This window comes from Marmota marmota, unplaced genomic scaffold, assembly GCF_001458135.2.
Source record: "Marmota marmota marmota unplaced genomic scaffold, marMar, whole genome shotgun sequence".
NCBI lineage: Eukaryota > Metazoa > Chordata > Mammalia > Rodentia > Sciuridae > Marmota > Marmota marmota.
The window spans coordinates 24,861,487-24,887,049 of NW_026000082.1; the positions used below are offsets into that span (position 1 = coordinate 24,861,487).

The following is a 25,563-nucleotide window of genomic DNA, read 5'->3' on the forward strand; positions in this document are numbered from 1 at the left end:
CCCGGGGCCAAATAAGCCCCGCCCACCTGAGAGGCCGAGCTAGGAAAATCGCACCAGCGCGAGGATCTGCTGCGCCGCGCAAATCCCCTGACAAAGGAAAGCCCCGCCCTCCTCCTGCTGACCCGGCCCCCTACCGCCCCCGCCTCGTTCCGGTCAGACTCCCAGCAAGCCCAAGGGCGAACGAGCCCAGGACCGGTGCACCCGCCTCTCCCTAGCCAGCGGGTTCTGGGAAGGGGGCTACTTGGGGCCCCATCTGCCGTCAGGGTCGCGCCGCCTTCATCGCCCTCGGCTCCAATTCTGCCGCCAAAGCTATCCTTAGTCTTTACAATGTCACCTTTAGCGCGCCCCTTGCCGATCCAAAACCACTCCAGCTTGAAACCCAGCACATAACTGGTATCCCGAGGAATTCGGTCACGCTCAGAGACCAAGTTATTGGATAAACTACAGGCACACTACATTCCCCCCACCCCTTCTCAGGTATATGGAGTCTTGATCCATTCCCCCACCAGGATTCTTGGCCCACAAACCTGATGACTGTGGAAAATGGGATGCAGGAAGTGGTGGCGAAGCCGGCAGCGGTGCTCCATGCCCAAACACCTGGGCTCCTTATTGCTTAGCATCCAAGGAAACCTGAGCCTCCTTGGGGCCAGATGAAAAGCATGTGTCTGTATTTCAAGTATTACAAAGGGCAACTCAGGAGACTGTCCACTAGTCTAAGAAGTGCAAAGCCCTGCTCCTTTTGTGATGGTCATTCTCTGATTTTACAAAAGAAAAAGAAAGTAAGTTTATTAAAATGTCTGAATCCCTGTTGGACATTGTGGTCAATATAGCTGGTGAAATTTATGGAAAAGTTACTTCTATCCTTTAAACAAACAGAAAATGAAGCCAGTAGTTGCTGTATGGAGATCAGTCAGTGAACCCCTGAGCTGAACCTTAGGCTCACTTGGGTAACCAAAGCAATCCTTGGCAAAAATGAGATGGAGGCTGAAGTTGATGATGAGAACTTGGTAACTAAAAGACCTTTCTTTGGCAAATGTTTCACCCTTTCTTACTTCAAAAGAGGCTGCTGATCAATTCTACCCACTCAAATACAAAAGACTCTCCATCTGTAAACTGAAAGAGGGTGTGGGAGACAAGACTAGACTGTTTCTACAGCCTTCCTGTTTTAATATTCTTTAGCTTTAAAACTTTTAAAGGAGCTGCCCCAAATCTTGTGTCCTCTTGGTCCTAGACATTAGAAACCCTGTTCTATGAAGAAGAATATATATAATAGAAAGAACCAAGAATGCTTGACCTAGAGAAAGTTCCTTCTGGGAGGCGTGTCGACATGAAGTATCTGAAGGGCTGGTATGTGGGAGGAAGGAAATTTGTTCTGGATGTCTCTTTAAGCTGGCACACTAAGATCCAAGGGCAGATTTCAAGCCAACAGAGAGCCTTCTCACAGCTATTCAAAGAATAGGGTGTACCGGAAAGGGGTAACTTTCCTGACCTTGGAGGTGTTTGAGCAAAACTTCAAGCAATCATTTGGCAGAGATCTGGGGAAACAGACATACAAATCCTTTATAGTTTATTCAGGATGAGTTTCCTAATTTTAACATACTGTGACCCTAAGTATTGATTAGTTTATAGATCTGATTCTTAACTGATCAGGGAATCTGGGTTTTAATTTTCTTTTAATTATTCACCACGACTGGAAAAACCCAGGGAAAGCAAGATCAATATCACTAGCAAATCTCTGGCCAAATACATTCACTTAAGTGTTCAGATATCATAACAGACTAGCATGCCAGGGCTCCTCTGGTTGGAAGAATCTAAGGAATTCTGGCTCTGGACTAAGGGCGGATGATTATTCTGTTATAAAGAATGATCTCGAGTGGAATCACAAACTTCATGGCCAGAAATTCCTTTCCTATTTCCTTACCAAGTCAGGTGCCAATCAATTCAGCCTTTTCTTAATTAATCCCTCCCCATACTTAGATCTACTTTATTCTGCCCCTCTCATCAATGTTCCATACAAATAAATAAATGGGGCATTCCAACAACTATTGAAGTTGAGATTCAAATTATCAGCTGTAGTCATACTCTAATTAAGGTGCTAAGAAAATATTAGAGAACTTGGCACAATGACACATGCCTGTAATCCCAGCTACTTGGGAGGCTGAGGCAGGAGAATTGCAAGTTTAAGACCACCTTGGCAACTTAGTGAGATCTTGCTCAAAATAAAAATAAAAAGGGATGAGAATGTAGTAGCTTACCCCTAAGTTTAATTCACAGGATCAGAAGAAAAAAAGAAAAACTCCCCCAAAGTTTAAACTCAGGCTGTTGAAAAGAGAAAGATGGATATGTATGTGTGAGTGTGTGTGTGTGTGTATCTCAATGCTTCCTCCTCCCAAACAAAGACAAAGATAAGTGGCTTGTTTTGTTGTTGTTTTTTTAATCATCAGTAAGTGTTCAGAAAGAAATCAAGAGAGGAAGCACAAGGTCTCTTTTCTTCAGGTCCATCTTGTTTTTTCATCTGTTTATAAGTTTCTCCTTAGTTTTGGAATGTGGAACTCTGCCAATAGGTATCTCAGTGACTGAAATAAATACCTTTACAGCTTTCAGCCTCTTGTTGCCCTGATAGTTACAACAAAAAAAGCATCTGTTCATTTTACATGCTGTGTGTAAACTTTTTAAAAGAGAAACACAGCTCCGGAGTATCTCTTTGGATGCTTTCCCCACCCTTGAAACCACAAGCATAAGCACTCAGCCAAATTTCAAATTAGTTTCTAGTTAGATGATAACTGAGCTCAAAGAATTCTCTACTCCTTTTGAAATTCCTAAGAACAGAATCTGGTGTCAGATTTTCCTTTAGTGAATCTAGAAGGAAAAACAATCCTGGCGCTTCTAGCTCCTTCCTATTTAAAGGCAGTTGGGTGGAGTCTCCTTACACCCTATACACCTCCCTTTCCAAGTTTTGGACTTGGCACTTTGCCATGGTCTGCTCCAGATCGGAACTGCCTGGCCTCAGGACAATCTAGAGACCCAACATCCACACCTCCTTAGATTCTAAAATGCCTTTTCATCCACCTTGATGGGGGCTTTGTCTTGGAGGATTTACTGCTGAATAGAGAAAAAAAAATGGATCTTATTCAATTTTAAAACTATAAAATGTCTTTCATCTTAGATAGACTTTGCAAGCATTATTTAGTGGCAAGTAGAAACTCCACAGTATTAGTCTGTACCTGTTAAACATCAGTTATTACCATACCTCTGGTACTTTTATTATTATAAAGATGGCTAAAGAGTGGCTCCATAGAGCAAAACAGCATGATGTGGGGTTTATTTTAAAGGGATTTTGATGTTTTTTGTGCTCTCATGTATTCCCAAACCCATGAGAAAACTTTCCATACACTCTGCAGGAACTCTCATGACCCCTGTAAGCCCTTTCCTTCTTGTAGACTTTCCAAATGACTGTATGTCAGTTCCTCTTTTAGATTAGTGGTTGCCAAGACAGTGGAGATGAAAAAGACATGGGGCTTAAAGGAAGGCCTAAAGGAAGGGTGAGAGGCAGGAAGGAAGGCTTCATGGAGAGAACCACATCTACCCATTAAGATTTTGATATACACAGATGGTAAAGTCAGTGTTTCTAAAGTACAGTTCTAGAGGCAGGTATGGCATAGTCCCTAAAGAAGCAAATTCTAATTCAGTGTGGCATAAGTTGTGGGCATATGAAAGGGAAAAAGGAGAGGTCATAATGGTAAGTAGCTAAAAGGTCCTTTAACCAAGGCCTCTGAATGGCAAGCTGGGGAAATTATGTTTTATTCAAAACCAATACTACATTCAAGATTTAGCTAATTGAAACTGATCAGCAGGTCATGACCAGGGGTGATGTGTGGGAAGTTTCCTAAGATTATGGGACAGGGTGTTCATTCAAATGTCATTTATCTCATTTTTAAAAACACACATCTTTAACTTAACAAATGAAGCTTTTAGGGTCTTAAACATACTAGGATAAATAACAGCTAGTGCAAATGAGCTGTGAAAGAAACTGTAGAGGCAGGTCTGGACTTTACAGCTGAACCAGCTAGAAGGTAGAGGTTAGAGGGGAAATAAAAAATAAAGATAATACTAGGGCTTGGGCCATAGCTCAGTGATAGAGCTCTCATTTAGCACGTGCGAGACCCTGGGTTCGATCCTCAGCACCACATAAAAATAAATTCATAAAATGAAAGGTATTGTGTCCATCTACAACTAAAAAATTTTTTTAAAAAGATAATATTATAGTATTACTCTTGGGTAACTACAGGCATAGAAGTATTATGAAACAATAGCAAGGGGAAGAAATTATTTGAATTCAAGTGTAGAGCATCCAAAGACTTGTGTGGAGGTCTCCAGAAGGGATCCTTAGACAAGAGTCTCTAAGGTGGGCTAGAGACAAAGATGTGAAAGCCTTCCTTCATGTAACAGTGTAGGGCTGGCCATCTCAGAGGCTGAGTGCAGAGTGAGGAGAGATGGGCAGAAGGGAACACATATTTAATAGGAAGGAAGACAAACAAAAAGGAAAGCAGAGGAGCATCCAGAGAAGAGACAGGGAGAGAACCATGTCATGAAAGTAAAAGGACAGGATGATTTTAAGAAAGTGGAGATCAGTGATTTAGACCAGCCTCTAGACTTGGCAACTAGGAAGTCAATGAATACTTTTAAGAGAACAGTTTTAGGTGGGTGTGGTGGTATACTCCTGTAATCATGGAGGCTGAGGCAGTTCGATGGCAAGTTCAAAGCCAGGCTCAGCAACAACAAGGCCCTAAGCAACTTAGCAAAAAATAAAAAAATAAAAAGGGCTGGGGCTCAGTGGTAGAGCGCTTGCCTAGCGTATGTGAGGCACTGGGTTCAATCTTCAGCACCCCATAAAAATAAAATAAAGGTACTGTGTCCACCTACAACAACAACAAAAAAAGGGTGGGGGCTGAAGGGCTGGGGATGTGGCTCAATGGTTGAGCACTTGTGGGTTCAATCTCTGATTCACCCCCTTCACTTTGCCAAAAATAAAACAAAAACAAAAACAGTTTCAGCACAATGATGGGTGCTGGGTCAGATGACCGAGTATTAAAGATAAGGAGTGAGTATGGGTCCTCCTTCTTGAGATTGTTCTTCTGGCTTCTATGAACCAGTGCTATCCCAAATCTACCTTTCTAACCAGTCTCTCTTTGGTCTCCTTGGGTCTTCTTTCTGTCCACTTGAAGCAAGTAATTAAGTTGTATACTTGATTCTCTTTTTCAATCAAAATTTTTTTTTTATATTAGGGATTGAACCCAGGAGTGTTTCAGCCCTGAGTGACATCTCCAGTCCTTTTTATTTTGAGACAGGGTCTCAAATTGCTGAGGGTCTTGCTAAATGGTGGAGGCTAGTCTGGAACTTGTGATCCTCCTGCCTCAGCCTCCTAAGTAGCTGGTATTAAAAGCGTGACCATAATGCTCAGCTTGTTCAACAAATATTTATTGTCATAAATATGCCAGACACCATGGGACAGAGTGATGAGCAAGACATGTTCAGGAGCCTACATGCTAGCCATGGAGACAGAGGTTCATTTCACTTTAATTGCATAAGTACTCTTAAAGAAAAGACAACAGTACAAGACCATGAGTCAAGAGGGCCAGACTTGGCCTGGAAGTTTAGGGGGCACTTTCCTGAGAAAATGATGATGTGGACATTCTGCTGGGACTGACAGGCTTTCTAATTTCAGGGTGGCATGACTATCACAAAGTTGCTTGGCTATTTTCAAGGAACAAGGCTGAATCTGGGCTGAATATTTAAGGAATAATGAATGCTGCAAGGGTGCATTAGAAAAGGAGTTAGAATAAAAAATACAGAGATTTTTTTAAAACTTCTCATTGTGTTACTAAAGTAATTCTTATCATTATTTACAGACAGACAAACAGATTTGAATTTAAAGAATTTGACTCATAACAGAGCTTATCTTTTGGAAATGAAAAAGATATAATAGATAATAAAGATATAAATGGTTCAATTGAATAGACACAATGAAATTCCCTGCCACTTGATTCACATATACATATAATCAAATATTAAAAACATGTATTTGAGCTGGGTATAGTGGTGCACACCTATAATCCCAGTAGCTCGGGAGGCTGAGACAGGAGGATTGAGGGTTCAAAGCCAGCCGTAGCCAAAGTGAGACGCTAAGCAACTCAGTGAGACCCTGTCTCTAAATATAATACAAAAAGGACTTGGGATTTGGCTCAGTGGTCAAGTGCCTCTGAGTTCAATCCACGGTACCAAAGAAAAACAAAAACAAAAAACAAAACATGTATTTGTAAACACTGTAAATAATTGAAGGATAAAGATAAGATATTTCTGTAAAATATCTGAATCTGGTATGCAACTGGCAGGGAAATGAATTATATCTGTGTTTTTAAACTGATTTCTTCTGAAACTATGCTGATATTTTCCCCCTTACGTCTCAATATTTTAATTAAAGACTAATTAAAATTAAAAGATATATTTATATATTTCCTAAAGATGTTGATGTGGTAGTTGCCATTGCAATACAACAGAGGACGATAACATGGTCTATGTAATTAGGCCAAGGACCCTGAGATCATTATAGCTGATTTAATGGGTAACTGAGTCTGTCTGGGCAAGTCACTGAGCTGGTAATGTCTTCTGGTTAATTTTGGTTAATGATATGAAAATAATATTGATTTGTAGAGCACATAAGCCAAGGCCAAAATGGTCTCAGAAAAACTTGCTGACTGTGGGATTCTGATAAGATGCATATAAGAATAAATTCGAATGAACAAGTGAACATGGACATATGTATGTATATGTGTATGTATGTTTTTGTATGTACATAAAAATATTTAAAGTTGTATTATGGAGTAATGACCTAAACCTGACTATGCATTGCTACACTGGGATCAGAAACAAGTCTTTTTTTTTTTTTTAATATATTTTTTTAAGTTGTCAATGGACCTTTATTTTATTTATTTATATGCGGTGCTGAGAATTGAAACTAGGGCCTCACACATGCTCAGCAAGAGCTCTACCACTGAGCCACAACTCCAGTCCAGAATCAACTCTTAAACTTGTTCCTACAAATATGACTCAGAAAAGCTGTCTGACCATCCACTTGTTTTACTGCTGCCATAAACAAATTTTACTTTATCTTCATAATTTCCAATTTTCTAAGAAAAAGTGCTAATCTAATCTAGTGCTGTACTTTTGATCAAATCTTCTGAAGAATGATTGTCCCTAGGCACAAAAGGGGACGAGGGTTCTTATTAAAAAGATTTCACAGCTAGGTATGATAGCACACACCTGACCTGTAATCCAAATTCCTGGGGAGGCTAAGGTATAAGATCACAATTTTGAGTCCACTGTGGACAATATGGTCAGAACATGTCTTGAAATAAAAGGGCTGGGGCTATGGTTTAATGACAGAGCTCTTGCCTAGCATGTATAAGGCCCTAGGTTCAATCCCTGGTACTGGGGGAGGGGGAACAGAAATTTCACAAAACTCATTTGTATATTTGAATAAGCTTGTTTAAAAAAGGACATTTTCATTTAATGAGCACCTAATAACTAATGCTTTTATCTATATAACTTCATTTAATTCTCACAAAACCCCTAAAGGTATGATTTAGCATTTAGAATCTTTCAGAGTCTGGCTTACTTCAAATGCATGTGAGGCAGCAAATTTCTTTTGCTTTGTTTTTGCTGTGTTTGGGCTAATATTTGAAATGAGATTGTGTGCTCTTAACATATGCCAACTAGTAGTAGAGAAGAAATGAAGCTCTGAAGGAAAGATGGAGAGGTGAGGAAACTGGGCTAAGATGATAATTCCTTCAGGACACACAAGGAAACACCAACTCCTACAGAGTAGATAGAATTGAAATCAGAGCTTAATTCTTTAGATCAGGTGGCTCCTGCATTAATTTGGGGGAAGGATAAGCACTCACAGAAAGAAGGATGAATACATACAAAAGCTCAGGAAATTCACCTTGGTGATGACCCAAGTTATAGAAGGTACAGAATAATTTGTCTCTCTCTTTTTTCCCCCTGTGGGAACCATGTGCATATATGTTGGCTGTCCAATCATACCAGGGCTCTGCTTTCCTAACAGAGGGTCCTTTGTTCCAAACAGCAAAGCTCAAAAGAGACAGTCTGATAAAAATCACACTGAGATCAGCACTCCCAGCTGGTGCAGGGGCTGATGCCATTCCACAACACACCCTACAGGAAGTTGCTTGAGATACACAGCTGACTGATTTCCACAGCAGGATCCCTGTGGCAGAGTGGGGTGGGGACTGGTCAAGCATGGAGGGAATTCTTTAGCCACTGACTCAAATTAGTTCACCAAGATCCGATTTTATCCAACAAATCTGTATAAGTCACTCTTGGAAGCAACACTATTTCTTAATTGATTTCTGGAAAGGGGGAGGAAAACCACAGAAGCTTCCCCAGGCAGCATTCTGGAACTCTTGTACTGGAAAAAAGGCAAAAATCTAATTTCCTATCTTTCTAGAAGTGGGTTGAATAAGTCTTTTACTGTTAAGGGGCTATCTGTATGTTGTAACACCCACTGTGCAGTATGCAGCACCCACTAGATGCCAGAAGCAGCTTCTACATTTGTGACAATAAATAATATCTCTGAACTAAATGTGGTAGAATGTCCCTCAAGGGGAAAACTGTCCTGTGTTAGAACCACTGGGATAGCATGAATTTTGGTACCTAATAGACCTTTCAATCCCAACTTAAACATTGACTTGCTAAATGGCTTGAAGAAGTTACTTTTACCTTTTCAAATCTCCCATTTAAAATGTCTGATTTACAACAGGATTACTAGAGGTCATTTAGACTCAGGTCTCTCTTGCAGCACTTAAATAACCACTACCTCTATGATTCTTTGTGTATATTTCACATTGTTAACCAGAGACTGTCTGCAACCCAGCAACAATCCAAGGACTAGCACAGTAAGTGCTCAATAAGACAGATTAAAAGGAACATGGAATCCCTTCCTTCTAATCCCCACAAAGGGATCAATGCAACATCATCATGTAGCAATTTTCTCATCTCTGGGTAGCTCAAAGTTCTGAGAGATCCCCCTTTGGAATAGGAATTCTGGTTTGTGAGGGCCTGGGATTAAGAGTGTCCCATTAATCTTGCACAGCCAATACCAGAGACTCAGAAGCACCTGGTTGTGGCAGTTTTGTTTTTTATTTTTTGGTACCAGGGATTGAACCCAGAGTCACTCAACCATTGAGCCACATTCTCAGCCCTTTTATTTTTTTATTTTGAGATAAGGTCTTGCGAAGTTGCTTAGGGCCTCCTTAAACTGCTGAGACTGGTTTTGAAATTATGATCCTCCTGTCTCAGCCTCCCAAATCACTGGGATTATGGGTGTGTGCCACTGTGGCAAAGTGTTAAAGAAGGTGGGGAGGAAAACATTCTCTTTATAGCTACATTTTGAAACTAGGACAGCTGAGACTTGGGCAGGTCTTAGGAGACAAGACACAGCCATTTGGGGCAGTGATGCTTTGGTGCAATGTCCTGACTCAACTACCAGTGAGATTCACCTATTTCCTGGTAAAGTAGCCAACAGTAACAATCAAGGGCCTTCAGAGTAACTCAACACTTCCCAAAGGCTCATGGCTTATAGCTCATACACTATCCAGTCAGCTTGAAAGTGCACAAGATCCTTATGACAGGGTCTTGCTATGTTGGTGAGATTGGACTTGAACTTCTGGCCTTATGTGATGCTTCTGCCTTAGCCTCACTAGAAGCTGGGACTACAGGCACATGCCATTGTACTTGGCTTCAAGGTCAAACTAAGTTAGATCACTTACCAATTACTTCTAGATCCAGCAAGAAAGTCTAATCTGTGCTGATCTCAACCATGTCCATTAATCAAATACTCAGCAATCAATACAAGTTCTGCATAGGGTACACTGTAGTATTTTTCTGAAAACAGACTTTTCTTCCTTCCTGTACAAAATCATATGATGAATCTCAGTTGTGAATGCTAGGTGCTGATACTGTATGTGAAGGATTTCGGTAAACTCAAGTTAAACTGCTCATTTTCTTTGGTTGAGGATATATTGATTTGTTGCTTTAAAAATCTCCCTTTGCTGTAAAAATTTCCAGACAGATTTTTGTGAAATCTATCAATGCTTTCTTGACAACTTTCCATTTGATTTCACTACCTTCACTGAGGCGTGGACTTCTTTAAGATGATGTAACGGCTGCAAGTTTGGGATTTTCCTTGTGATGCTTACATTTAAAATACCAAGTGGCAATACTTTAAAAGGGAGCTGGAAAAGGTTCAATATGAAGGAAAAACTTAAAGGCCTCAAAGGCTCCTTTGCTTTCTCCTCAGGCAGTTGGTATGATGGGGGTGGAGAAGATTATTACAGAGCATTGGAATTCTTTGGGGGGGTGGGGTGGGGGCTCACATAAGGGTTATAAATATCAGTGGCCAAACTGGGTTGGCTGCAGAGAACAACTGACATACTATCGCCTCCCCTTAAAGGCACAGAACAAGGGAGCTCCTTGAAATATTTCCACAAAGGAAGTTCCTCTTCTCTTTAGAAACGTATCATCAGCCAAACACCTCCATCAACAACTGTACACAAATTTCACATGCCAGGGAAAGTGACTAGAGCTTTTTGAGCCAGTCACAGATTAGCACCAGTAAAAATAAAGAATCCAGTGGCTAAAGGAAGGTTGACTTAGAGGCAGTTCTTACTACAGAGTCACAATCAGATTATGGGAAGACTGCTTGCTATATAAATATTTAATTTAATCAAGTAGTACCCATTCTAACCGAATCCTATATGTTCCATACATAAGTGGCAATTTTCTTCCAGGGCAGTGGTTCTCAGAAGGGCGATTCTGCCTTCCAGGGGACATTTGGCAATGTCTGAAGACATCTTTTGGTTGTCACAACTGGGAAGTTACTATTTCTAGTAGTTACAGGTCAGAGATATTATTAAATATCCTATGCACAAAAGAGTCTTCTAAATTAAAAAAAAAAAAAAAAAAAAAAACCCAGTCCAAAATCTCATAATGCTGAAGTTGAGAAAGCCTGTTGTAGGCTATTTTCTTTACTTCCTTGGATCTTAGTTTCTATTGAAGTAGCCTTGTTTAAGGAAGAGAAAGAAAGAAAGAAAGAAAGAAAGAAAGAAAGAAAGAAAGAAAGAAAGAAAGAAAGAAAGAAAGAAAGAAAGAAAGAAAGAANGAAGAAAGAAGAAAGAAGAAAGAAGAAGAAGAAGAAAGAAGAAGAAAGAAAGGAGGGAGGGAGGGAGGGAGGGAGAGGGAAAGATGGGGGGAAAGGGAGGAAGGGAGGGAAGAAGGAAGGGGCAGGCCAAAGGGTCAGCACAAGGCAGGGGAATAGGGCAAAGGGTACCTACTTATCTTGGCTGCTATAAATCCAGGGATACCTAAGCCTGCAAGTGATAAGCCATACTAAGTTTGAGTTTCTTTCTCTCCTGGGGCAGGTAGATAATGCTGACCTCATTTGCTTTATCTTTTAGTGACTTGCTCCAAGGCAGGTGTACTAATTGGCAAAACCATAGATGGGCTGATACTGCCTTTGTAATCATTTGAAAGGAAGGGGCAAGTACCTCCATACCAATTGGCAGTCTTTCTACTACACGCTGGGCCCTGTCTTCCAAGGGTTTTTCAAATGTGCTTACAGGAGCACCTAAGTTTGCTAACCTTGAGGCAAAAAATTAAATGAAAAAAAAAAATTTTTTTTTTTTGTACCAAGAATTAAACCCAGGGTTGCTTAACCACTGAACCCTTTTAATTTCCCCAACCTTTTAAATTTTTTTTATTTTTCTTTTCTCTTATATAATATATATATATACACACACACACACACACATACATACACACACACATATATATTTTTAAAGTCATCCATGGACCTTTATTTTATTTATTTATATGTGGTGCTGAGAATTGAACCCAGGGCCTCACACATGCTAGGCAAGAGCTTTACCACTGACCTACAACCCCAGCCCTTTCTTCCTTCCTTCCTTCATTTATTTTTTTGAGACAGGGTTTCACTAAGTTGCTTAGGGCCTTGCTAAATTTCTGAGGCTGGCTTTGAATTTATAATCCTCATGCCTCAGCCTCCCCAGTTGCTGGGATTACAGGTGTGTGCCACCATGCCCAGCTAAATTAAGAGACTTAAAAGACTTTAAAAATAATTTATTTAATTAATCTTATTTTTCAGTGTACTGGACATTGAACTCAGCACCTCATGCTCTGAGCTACATCTCTAGCCCTTTTTGAGACAAGATTCACTAAATTTCACAGAGGCAAGCCTTGACTTGAGATCCTACTGCCTTAGCCTCCCAAGTAGCTAGGATTAAAGATATTTGCCAACATACCCAGCTTAGGGACTTTTCTTGTTCTGGTCTCAGACTAGGGTATCTAGCTCCCCCAGATAAAAGCTGCAGTGTATTGAGTCCCTGACCTTGAGCTCTGCTGGCCTGAATTAGGAGTGGAATAGTCCAAGGGAAGCCTACTACCACACCTATATCCCAGCAGCCCAATTCATCCATGTTTCTCTCTTTTTTCTTTTCTTTCTGTGACTACCCTCCTCCACCTTCCCTGCCCTTCTTTCTTTTAAATGAACCCAGGGTTGCTGTACCACTGAGCTACATTCTAGGCCCTTTTTAAAAAATTTTATTTTGAAACAGGATCTCACTAAATTCCCCAAGTTGGCCTGGAACTTGTCATTCTCCTGCCTTAGCATCCCCAGTAGCTGGGATTACCGGAAAGTGCCACCACATGCCAGGCTTCTTGATGCTGCTTGACAATATGATGCTAAAAGTACCACCCACATCCTTTCTGACTAAGAAGTCAACATGGTTCCCGTGGAGTAGCAGAGGTGCAAGGGAGGGAAAGAGTTAAGACTCAGAATAATCTCAATTCTTTTTTTTTTTTTAATTTTTTAGTTGTTGATGGACACAATATCTTTATTTTTATGTGGTGCCAAGAATCAAGCACTCTATCACTGAGCTACAACCTCAGCCCAATCTCAATTCTTAACAAGTAAAATCTACCCAGGGAATTTCAGAATGAGGAAAGCCTCTAGCTATTGTAAGAACTAATAGATTTCTTTCTACCCTTCCCACTAATGTCATACTGGGGGAATTCTTTTGCTCAAGCTTCAGTGATGTAAGGGTCCCTCCTTTCTTGTTAGTCTCCTGTTAGGCACATACAATTTGATTTCCTCAATAATCAGAGACTCATTTAGGAAATGGAATTTCCTAAAGAGATTATTTAGTCTTTTCTTCCAATTTTCTGAATACATGCTACTTACTTTCCTTATGATTTCTGGAAAGGCTTTTTCCTTTCTACTTTCAACTGAGAGCTGAACCCAGTAAAGGCCCTAACTCAGGAAGATTGAGGTCTTTGCCTTTTTAGAGTGGAAAGAACTCTTTCTCATTCCCATCTGAGAGGTTCTATTGCTTGACCAGATTCTATAAATTATTCAGAGGAACCAAGGGAAAGCCTTTCCTAGGAATGACTTTTAGTTTTTCTGTGTTCACTTAAGGAGGAAAATTTTTTTTTTCCCATAGACTAAATACAGCTGCATGGATTTATCAGCCCTATTGCACAGCTCCAAGCAAGCCTGGAAGTTCTCCACAGATCTGACTAGTCCTTGTGTTTTGACCATTCCCAGTGGAGTTAGCTAGGTCAAAGCAGAGCCTGTGTTTCTGTCTCACATATCCATATACTATTCCCTTATGCAGATTCTTGTGTTGAGAGTATGATCCCATTGAGGAGGAGGAGGAGGAGAAGAGCTGAAAACTTAATGTTGTTTTTAAATATTTATTGTCATTTGGGGGGGGATGGTTCTTGAATCCAAAAGAAGAGTCATGAGTCTGGTCTACTGCTGGACTACATCACGTTAACCCAGGAACTTGACGTTCACAACATGAAAATGACTCAGTCCTCAGAATGGGTCCAAGATCTTCCCTTTTTATAGCCTCTAGGGGGCTGTGGAACTGACACAGTTTTCCCCTCTCATTGTTTTCACTTCCCATGAGTTCAGCAGATCAGCCAGGAATATTCCCCTCCCCTCCAGACCAAAGACCTTTGCTGGGAGGAGGCAAAAACTTCACCAAACTTTTGACCTCCCTAAAGGTAGACTGGTAAAGCAGAACTTCTGATTTGCACATCAGCTCTTGGAAGGATACTGATTTTTTTAACCCCTTTATTTATTCATTTTTATGTGGTGCTGAGGATGGAACCCAGTGCCTTGCACATGCTAGGTAGCGCTCTACCACTGAGCCCCCTAATCATTTAATAGTAACTAGCTATTGACTTAATGATGGGTCATAACAGGGTTGTCAACACCAGTCTACTGCACACTCTGCCAGTGCCTGGCTGACTGGTCCCAGCCTTCATATCCATGGTATTCATGGTAGGAGGCTTATTCTTAGAAACCAATGAACTGAGTTGGCTGTGACAAGCAACTAAGCAGCTACTGAGCTCCTGAGCACCAGGAGGTCTACCTCATAGTTAATAAAATTTCAACAGCCTTATTTACTTCATTTTCTAGCTCACTAATTATTAGAAAAGAGGGGATAGACTGCTACAGGCAGACCCAGTAATGGCAGAGCAAAGCAATAGCAGTAATACACTTGGTATCATTGGGGCAATGGTTCCAGGATCCTTTGTGCCCCCAGATACCAAAATCCATGCGTGCTCAGGTTCCTTATATAAAATGAATAGTAATTGCATCTTCCTATAGCTGTAAATCATCTCTGGATGATTACTATAATACCTAATACAAAGTAAATGCTATGCAAATTGTTATACAATATTGTTTTAAAATTTGTATTATTTAACTCTGTATTATTTTGCATTGCTATTTTTTATTATTCCACCCCCCCTGAAATATTTTTAATACATGATTGGTTGAACCTGCAGATGCACAGAGCCAACTGTAATACTTGCCATCACGGGAAAAAATACTTTATTCTTGATTTCTAAGAATAAGTCTTGGGGGAAAAAAACAGAAATTACCTCCTCACTATGCACCTGTACGTATAGCCAATCTGAACAGTTTAACACTGCAGAGGCCCCAAACAAGCACTTCAACATATTTCTCAAATTGCACAGCAATTTAGAAACACAAAGCAGCCCCAAACCTCTCTAATAGCCTTGAGAATATGTTCATAGGGGAGAACTGCACAATATTTTTAACATTAACTTGTACTCATTAAGAAAAACTTACAATACAGTATTGTGAAAATTAGTCAAACAAAATTTAAAATAATTTCTACATAAATTAGAATCTGGTTAAATGAGACTATTTTTGAACCTACAGGGATAAGCTTCAGTTGTCTAAAAAATTTATTTAGTTAATTAGACTATTAATTCCAGTAACCCAGCCAGGTCAACTGGATAACAGACACATATCTGCAGAAGAGTCTCTGCTCTCCAGGAGCTTACAGCAGAAAAGGAAAGAAAAGCATGCAAGATGACAGAGGGAAGGCCACACTGCTACCAGAGAAGAGGTGTGGGTGTTTTGAAAAGGAATAAGCATTGCCTTATGGGCTTGAATTTTATCTATTTATTCTTTCTTATCAGGGTGCTCCAAGAAATCAAATAGGATGACTTCTGTTGCTTCAAACTGTACTATCTCCAAATGTGATAAGGGGGCCTTCAACTAGTGTCCCATTTCATACAGAATGTCCCTTAAGCTCCTAGTGGGGCCTTTGTGAAACAGTCACCTTTTTGCACTTCAATTTTGTCTACAAAGTCCCTTCCAGGAAACATGTGGCTCAGACCTGATGTCAACATCCCCTCTTTATACATTCTAAAAGAGAAGAATTCTAGCCAAGCACAGTGGTTGTATATCCAGCATCTTTGGAGGCTGGGCCAGGAGGATCATGAGTTCAAAACCAGCCTCACCAACTTAGTGAGGCCCTAAGCAGCTTAGCAGGACCCTGTTTCAAAATAAAAAGGGCTGGGGATGTGGCTCAGGGGTTAAGCTGCTGGAACAAACTGTTGAGAGTATCCTTTCTAAATCTATTCCATGTACCATGAAAGACACAGTGGCTGAGTGAGACATTTTTAAGTATTAATAACAAAGGAAACTCTTGGGCAAAAGGCTCAAGAGTTGCCCAGTGCAGTGGTGCCTGCCTGTAATCCCAGTGGCTCAGGAGGCTGAGACAGTAAGGTTTTGAGTTCAAAGCCAGCCTCAGCAACGGTGAGGTGCTAAGCAACTCAGTGAGACCATGTCTCTAAATAAAATACAAAATAGGGCTGGAGATGTGGCTCAGTTGGTTGAGTGCCCCCGAATTCGATCCGTGGTACAAAAAAAAAAAAAAAGGCTTAAGAGTTATTAGTCTAGACGGGCAGGCCCTTGGCCAGCAGATCGACACTTTGGGGTCCAGCTGTCTAATCACTGTGCTTTATTTATTTGTTTATTGATTTAGTGGTATTGGAGATTAAACCCAGGGGGACTCTTCACACTGAGTTACAACCCCAGCCCTTTTTATTTTTTAGCAGGGTCTCACTAAGCGGCCAAGGCTGGCCAAACCTGTGATTCCCCTGCTTTAACCTCCTCAATAGCTGGGATTACATTTGTGTGCTACTGAGCCTGACCTGTTGTTTAAATTTAAATCTCAGGGCTAGAAATTTTGACTCAGGTAAAGAACTAAAATATTTCTGTGATTAAGGTAGTATTTCTCAAACCTCCTACAGGCAAAGAACGTGTACTCTTGAGGAGCCTGAGCTATATTTTTAAGCTGCTTTCTGTTAAATGGGAAATTTCTTTGAAGTGTCACATCTCATTCACTTCAATTCATGAGAATTTTACATCTTATTCCAGAATACATCAATACTTTCCCCTGAAATCTGTGTAAAATCAACACTTTAGAAAACGAGCCCTTGTCCATCTTATGGTTTCTCATAGCTCAATTTGAAAAATAGGTACCAGAAGATACCTTCACTGCAGTTACCAAAACAATTAATTTGGCATCTCAAGAACTCCTAAGAGGAGATTCTTAGCATAAGAATTAAGACTTATATATTTCTTTCTATATCCTTACTTTGTTATAAAAACTGAAACAAACCACAATAGAAACATGTTCAAAACAGTCTCCATAGAAGTCCAAGAGACTGTTCAGTCTTCAGCGTACTTTGGCAGTAATGCAAATGAGACAATAGAACTGTCTCACTCAGCTAGAATTGAAGTTACAAGCAAGGAAATATATGTATTAGATAGAAAAAGAAAAAAAAAATAAGGGTGAGACTTACTTTAAAATCTGCTAATTGTTGGTTGATGACATCCACTTCAGTCCCCACTATCCACTGGAGTGCCTCTCCCTCCTCCGCTGCTGTGGTTGCATCATTAAGTACTTTCAATTTTCTATAGAAGTCCTCTACTCGACCCAATGTTAGCTCCAGCTGTTCTTGGCGAGCTTTCCCCCTCTCTGTCAGTTTGCCACACTGTTTGTTCAGGGCTTCCAGCTCCCTCTTGAGACCTAACAAGTCCAGAGTCCCCTCTTCTTCTAGCATTTGTCGGCACTCTGCTTCAGAGGCCTCTATGTCAAACTTGAGGGACTGGATTTTGTTCAGAAATAGCCGTACATCCTCAATTTGGGATTGGAGGCTATCCGTGTCTCTGCCAATAGCACCCATGCCATCTAGCTCATCATCCAGGTCTGCCAACTGAGAAAACATCTCTCGGACTCGGCAGTGAAACTGGCCAATGCCCTCCAGCTTGTTTTCCATTGTCATGCAACCACTGTTCACTCTCTGTTTCACTTCTAGGAACTCTTGCTGAGTGACCTCAGCTTGATGTAGAAGTTGGGACACATCAGATCCATTTGGGGCATCTTCTACCAGCCCCTGAGTGAAATTCCTCAGATAGTCCACTTGAGGCTCCAGTGCCTGCAGCACTTCCTGTTGAGCTCTTAGCTTCTCCAGGTTCTTGTTGCTACAGGCTTGAGAGCCCAGAGCATCAAAGATTTCAAGTTGGTGTTTGGCTCCTTCAACCTTTCTTTCAATATTCTTAAAGCTTTCCTGAAACTCCTTGAGCCTCTGAGTCATTTCTTCAAGCAACCCAGTTTTGGCCTGCAGCTCTTCTGTAATGGCATCCATATTCTGGTTGATCTCAGCCTTCTCATCCCGGATACCATCCTCATCGGTTTCTGAAAAGTTAATCAGAATGTCAGCAGCACTATTCAGTATTTCCAGCAGGGAGCGGCGCTTTTCCACCTCACTCAGCATAGCCTTTGCTCTCAAGAGACTGGATTCTAGTTGCACTGGATCCAGAGTGACCTGCAATTCAGACATCTTGGCTTTACAATCTTCTATCCATGGCACAAGGTCTTCCACATGCCACTGATACTTCTGAGCTTTCTGCATACAGTCCTTGAGCCTGGATTGTCTGTCTGCAGTTTTTTTGCTAAGCTCTTCCCAGTGGCTTTTGAGTTCAACCAACTGGTTTTGTAAAGTCCTTTTCTCTTCTCCAGGGGGTACAGAAAGCAGCAGAGATTCCCCCTCGGCCACAATCACTTCATAGGAACCACTGTGTTGATTAAGGCTTTTCTGAAACTCTTCATTCTCCTGTAGTTGAGACTGTAGCTGCTCCAGTTTTGCAGAAATTGGGCAGCTTTTTGCTTGCTGGCTTTGTTTGTCATCCAACCAGGTCTTCAACTCATCAAACATTTGCTGGAACTGCTGGGTGCTGGCAAGAGCTGACTGGAGTCTGTTCATGCGATCGGCTGAAATGAGAAAACAAAACTGAAATCAATCAAGCCTGAACATGGCATTAAAAATGTTTGTTGAGAGTAAACGGTCTAATCTTAAGGTAAGGGAAACAAAGGTTAATTGAGAATCTACCATAAAAAAGACATACAGTTAGGCTCCTTCACACACTATATCTTATTTAAGATCAACTTTGTAAGGTGACTTGATTACTTCTAAGCTAGTGGAAACTGAAAGTCATAAAAATTTACAGAAAAAGAGGCAATAAATCAATGATAAAATTTGTCTTATGTAAGGTCATCATAAGAAGTCCAGAGTACATTTTCACTTTGCATATATAGGGTATGAGCTCAAGTATGTGTGTACCTGTAATATAAAGAAAAGAAGTGAGTATCAGTGAAAGTGTGCAAGTAACTCTACCTATTAGTACATCTATGGGCATGAGAGGCTACCTGTTGGCTGACTTTGAATCAGAGTTTTTATCTCTAGGACTGTGCTATGTAAAGTTCCAGATACTGCCAGAGTTCAGTGTGCAATAACCACAGCAGTTCTCACTGTCACTGGAAGAAGGAACAGGTTAACACTATTCTGAATCCAAGAGCTACTCCAAGTCATTTTAGATTCTTGGATCTACTACTAAGCCATTCCTTTTTTCTGTTGCCACTAATAATGGCAAGAGTATGTTCCTCACCCTAACTCACCTGCAAGGTCTTCTAAGCCTTGGAGTGGCAGGGTGACTGTCTCCAAACGCTTCTTCAGCTCATCCTTGAGGTACTGCTCACCAATGAGCACAGAGAGTTCATCACACAGTGTTTGAGCCTCCTTTATCTCATTGTCTAATTGTTCCAAGTCAGATCGAATCTCACTGGTCTCCTCCAATTGTTGCTTTACAGCCTCAGGTTGGGTGCTGATGGCTGACTGGCCACTCAGTCGCTGTCCAACTGCCTTCACTTTTTCTGATAAGTCCTGGAGCAGTTCTTGGTACTGGGTGCTTTTAACAATAGCTTGGTCAATTTGGCTGGAACGGGAATTGAGTTTGTCAGTCAGCTCAACCCACTTCTGATTGATGCTTTGGAGTTCTTTCTGTACTTGGCTGGTAGATGGAGATACATCTCCAGGACCTGTTAGTATGCCCTGAGCTGCCTCATTCAGCTGCTCGTGCTGTTGCTTGCGTGTTTCAAATTCTTTCAGCATAAACTAAAACAGAAATGACATCAAGATGTTTAGACAGAGAAAACACCTAAAAGCAGTGTCAAAACAAAAACTGATTCTGGATTGTGATAGCCCCTTCTAAAAATAAGCCAGAAAATAAGGACCAGGCTATCATTATTATTTTTTTAAGCCAGTCACAATTACTGTTTTGTTTTGAGGGAAGGTGTACTAGGGATTGAACCCAGGGGCACTTTACCACTGGGCTACATTCTTAATCCTTTTAAAAATTTCCCTATTTATTTTATTTTGAGACAAGTTCTCACTAATTTGCTGAGGCTGGACTCAAATTTGCAGTCCTTCTGCCTCAGCTTCTTGAGTGGATAGGATTAAAGGCATGTGCCACCACACCTGGCAAAAATTACTGTTTTAATGTAACGGGCTGAGGCAGTATTACTTTTAACAACTGCTTCATAAATAAATATTTTGAAAGGATCATTGATTGCATTATTTTATTTTTTTCCCTTATTTGTCCTACTCTGTTTTACTAAGGTCGGCCTGGGCTAGGAAACCAGACTGGTGTTTATCAGCTTTGCCATGCAAATACCAGTCCTCTGAATCTGGAGTCTGGAATAGTGGGTCCCAGACCTACTATATTACTGGTTGGGCTTGCCATTTCTACTTTCAATGCCACTGCTTTTTTTGGTTTCTTTACTGGAATTCCTACAGTACCTGTGATCTATATATTACAACGTAGCAAAATTAGATAAAGGGTTCTATAAAGCAAGGCACATGTCTTCTAATTTGTTTTCTATCCTCTACCCATCTCAGAAAAGATATTAGGATTACAGGCTCTGGTGCCAGAGTGCCTGAGTTCAAATCCTGACTCTCTAAACTCACCAGCTGTATAAGTTTAGGTGAGTTTTTAGAAATTCTTTGAATCTCAGCTTCCTTACTAGTAAGATGGGGATAGCAAAATATTTAACATGGCTGGTGAGATAATTTGTGGAAAGCACTCAGCATTTACAAAATACAAAAATAAGACATGATCAAGAAAAACAAATATGTAAAGAATAAACTAATCCTAGCAGCTTGGGAGGTTGAAGCAGGAGGATAACGAGTTCAAAGCCAGTCTTACCAACAGTGAGGCACTAAGCAACTCACTGAAACCCTGTCTCTAAATAAAATACAAAATAGGGCTGGAGATGTGGCTCAGTGGTTATGTGCCCCTGAATTCAATCCCCAGTACCTGCCCCCACAAAATAAACTAATAAAATGCAGTAAAATTAAAAAATGATAAAAACATTGGCATAATATAACAAATTGCTATGAAAGCACAGAGTAAGAGTGATTAAGACTAGTCATGACAAAAGGAAGAATGAGATGTTCCATAAGTGACAATAAAGAATGAACAGGGGCTGGGGTTGTGGCTCAGTGGTAGTGCACTTGCCTAGCATGTGTGTGGCACTGGATTCAATCCTCAGCACCACATAAAAATAAATAAACAAAACTAGATAATTTCTAAAAAACAAAAGAATAAACAGGAACACCTATAATCCAGCAACTCAGGACAGGAGGATTAAATTTGAGACCAGCCTTGGTCACATAGTGAATAGGAATTTCCCAAGCAGAACAGAGAGGCTGGTGAAGGGTCCTCCAGGGGAAGGCCTAGCAAAGGCACAGAGCCATCTGGGTGTGACATGTTTGAGAAAATTATCTGGTGTAGGTATAAGACTGGGCATATGAGGATGGAGCTGGAAATGACAAACTAGACAAGCTGGGGCCAGACTACGAAAGCCTAGTTATTTGGATTTTGTTTAATAGCCAGCCAAGAGTCACTGAGCATTTTAATATCCCCAGATATGTGATTTAAGGAGATAATTTGGTAACCAGTGGTGGGATGGAGGGAAAGCCCATTAGGAGGCTCTTCTTATGTTATAGTCCAGAGAGCAAGCCTATGACAGGATGGATAAAAAAATCAGAATACGGATCAGGGACCCCAGCAATGCCTAGGCCCTTTCAAGAAGTCCACAAGCCAGGTGTGGTGACCCACACCTATAATCCCAGAAACCCGGGAGGCTGAGGCAGAAGGATTTCGAGTTCAAATCCAGCCTCAGCAACTCAGTGAGACCCTATCTCTAGATAAAATATAAAAAAGGGCTGAAGATGTGGCTCAGTGGTTAAGCATGCCTGGGTTCAATCCCCCGGTACAAAAAAAAAAAAAAAACCCCAAGAATTCTACAAGGTCAAACCTATTTTCATAATAATACTAAGATGTTAACTGTCATAAATGTTCAATAAAATTTCTCAGAGTATGGGGTGAAGGTGGGAGTTCATAACCCACTTGAATCAAAGTGTGGAATATGATATGTCAAGAAATTTGTAATGTTTTGAACAACCCACAATAAAAAATTAAAAAAAAAAAAAAAATTTCTCAGAGACTACCTGATGTCTAATATTACAACAGACTGAACATGTTACGTATGTTAATGTGATGGTTTTATCATTGCTATTTTTAAATGAATATATATTTTAAAAATTACTATTTTAATACAGTAAATTAAATATCAATAGATAAAATACAAACTCTATAGATCCTCAATATCTATTTTTTTTTTTTTTTGGTACCAGGGATTGAACTCAGGGGTACTCAACCACTGAGCCATATCCCCAGCCCTATTTTGTATTTTATTTAGAGACAGGGTCTCACTGAGTTGCTTAGTGCTTTGCTTTTGCTGAGGCTGGCTCTGAACACGCAATTCTCCTGTCTCAGCCTCCAAGCTGCTGGGATTACAGGCATGTGCCACCGCGCCTGGCAATCCTCAATAACTTTTAAGAGTATAAAAGAGTTTGAGAACAAAAACCTTGAAAACCACTGAATTAGAAAAATATTTGTAAGTAGATTAACCAGGGCTCAAAAATTATTTGAATGCAGAGCCCAAAAAGTTTCCTTCAGAAAGTACTCTTAGTTTTAGGTAACCTGGTGGGAGGGGAGAAGAAATATAAGAATTTGGGGAAGAAGTAGAACTAGGAAAAAATTCTAGGCAGAGTTTCATTGGAAGTGACATGATTTTGATCAACCTAAATTCTATAATGTTAGGCATAATATAAATCAACTTTTTTGAGGTTTGGCCAGTAAAAAATCTTTAAAACCAGCAGATATATTATATTAAGTAATATGGATTACTACCATTGAGGATTAAAAATAAATTATTCTATAATTTCACCAGGAAACGTTTTTTCATTCTTGTATCTACCTCTTACTGCCTCTATTAATGATATTAATAATAGTTATTGACTATTTACTATGATAAACACTTCATAAGCATCTCATTAAAATTGAGGAAAAGTACCAGGCTGGTTGCCCATGCTTATAATCCCAATGACTCTAGTGGCTGAGGCAGGAGGATCGCAAGTTTGAGGCCAGCCTGGGGAACTTAATGATACTTTGTTTCAAAATAAAAAATAAAAAGAGTTGGGGATGTAGTTCAGTATTAAAGTGACCTTGGGTTCAATCCCCAGTACTAGGAAAAAAAGTATTGAGGAAAACACTGAGAAGTTAAGTGACTTGTACAGGGTCATATGAAATTTTCTTGCTGGGAGCAGGATTCAAACCCAAATTCACATGGCTCAAATTTCCGTGCTCTAAAGCATTAAGCTACACTGCTTACCTGGACCTGCTGCTTTTGTGCATTCAACATATTAGGGTCAATAGACAAGGGGCCCAGGACTCCCATCATCAGTTCCTTTTCCATTAGCCAGGGCCGGAGCTGGGATTCTGCAGCCTGGAAGCAGGCCAGATGGCTTGCAGATTCCTCTAGCTGCTTTTGCCGAGTCACAGTCACCTCAGTGGCCCTTTCCCATCGGGAATCTGTAGAGAAGAAATGAGATAATATAGATCTTTACTATCATCAGTAACTGATACGATCCCTAAATTAAATTCCTAATATATTACAAGAAATGACCCCAGGAGTATTATTTAACATTTTTTAAAATAAAAAAATAACCCTTTAAAAATTTTAACTAAAGAAATACAAACAATTGTGTATTTTCATTGGGGTAGTGGTTACATGAAACTACATGTAATAAAATTGCACAAAACCATACACATATGCAAAATATGCTGCATATATTATTTTATTGCCTGCTTAAAATTTACTGTATAATAAACATTTTCATGCCAATATTCATTTATACTATTTACGATTTATGTTATGAACATATATTATTATTCATGATGTTGAATATGTAGATTTCCTATCTTCAGTGGTCTCTTTAGTTTTTGATGAGAGTAGACTACCAATTTGACTGCCCTAGAAAGCCACAATTCCAACTCTGAATAGAATTTCTAAAACTTTTCCCTATTCAGATTCATTCTCTGACACTGCATGGGCCTCTTGTTTACAAAAATTAATTAAAATTAATTCCTACTTTATAGGATGTGCTGAAATTCTGTTTGCTTTAGACACAAGCAATTTAGTGAATGTGAAACAACCCTGTGACAACATACTGAGCTCTTCTTCAATTTTCTTCCAATTTTCTGCTTCTTGTGAGTTGGGATACGTCATCAGTAATTCAGCTAAAGCTTGCTTCACTTCTTGGACCTTTGGAGAATTCTGTTCCAATTCAGCTAGGAAGGCCTAAGAGAAATATCACACATACCATCAGATTCTAGACAGGAAACAAAGTTGTGATTAGAATAGAAGATTGACTGGGTGGCAATTATAGTCTCTTCTCTGATGATTTTATTTATTTATTTATTTGGGCAGAAAGATCTTCTCTGATTCTATCCAGACTTGATTTGTGGGGTTTTTTTTTGTTTTTTGTTTTTGGTACTAGGGATTGGTACTAGGCAGTAAACCACTAACCCACATCCCCAGTCCTATTTTGTATTTTATTTAGAGACAGGGTCTCACTGAGTTGCTTAATACCTTGCTTTTGCTATTGCTAGCTTTGAACTCATATTTCTCCTGCCTCAGCCTCCTGAGCCACTGGAATTACAGGTATGGACCACCATGCCCAATAGTACTTAATCTTTCAATATTTACTTTAAAATAAAGTCAGGGCGGTAGAGGAGGGCAATGAGAGCACATGCCTATAATCCCAGTGACTCAGGAGGCTGAGGCAGGAGGATAATAAGTTTGAGGCCAGCCTCAGCAATTTAGCAAGGTCCTAAGCAATTTGGTGAGACTCTGTCTCAAAATAAAAAATAAAAAGGGCTGGGGATGTTGCTCAGTGGTTAAGCATCTTTCGGTTCAAGTCCCAGTATTTAAAAAAAAAAAAAAAATTCTAGATAGCAGGATTTAAGTTTATTTAAGTACATCAAAGAAACTCAGTAAGTAGTAATTATCACTTCTTATTAGCTAAAAGTGCCAAGATGTGATGACGACTACATTTCATTAGTTAGCAATGATATGTAATGTTCAACTGGAGCATTATTTTCTGGTACCACCTGCAGTTTTAAGAAAGCACTGTAATCAGTTTTTTTGTTTTTTGTTTAATATTTATTTATTCATTTATTTTTAGTTATAGGTAGACACAGTGTCTTTATTTTTTATTTTATATGGTGTTGAGGATTGAAACCAGCGCCTCACGTATGCTAGGGGAGAGTTCTACCGCTGAGCCACAACCCCAACCCTGTAATCAGTTTTTTAGGTCCCTCTAAGAGTT

General features: G+C 40.0%; 1 protein-coding gene across 31 annotated transcripts in view; it reads right to left on the minus strand.

The window, feature by feature from the left end:
• Positions 1-25,563, minus strand: part of Macf1 (microtubule actin crosslinking factor 1) — a 334,558-nt gene that overhangs the window by 70,931 nt on the left and 238,064 nt on the right. For all 31 annotated transcript variants that reach the window (XM_048815714.1, XM_048815707.1, XM_048815706.1 and 28 more), the window contains 4 exons: positions 24,404-24,533; positions 23,565-23,764; positions 19,446-19,941; positions 17,290-18,761 (listed from right to left, as the gene is read on the minus strand). In XM_048815714.1, the coding sequence (XP_048671671.1) occupies positions 17,290-18,761; positions 19,446-19,941; positions 23,565-23,764; positions 24,404-24,533 (2,298 nt within the window). The remainder of the gene's footprint in view (positions 1-17,289; positions 18,762-19,445; positions 19,942-23,564; positions 23,765-24,403; positions 24,534-25,563) is intronic.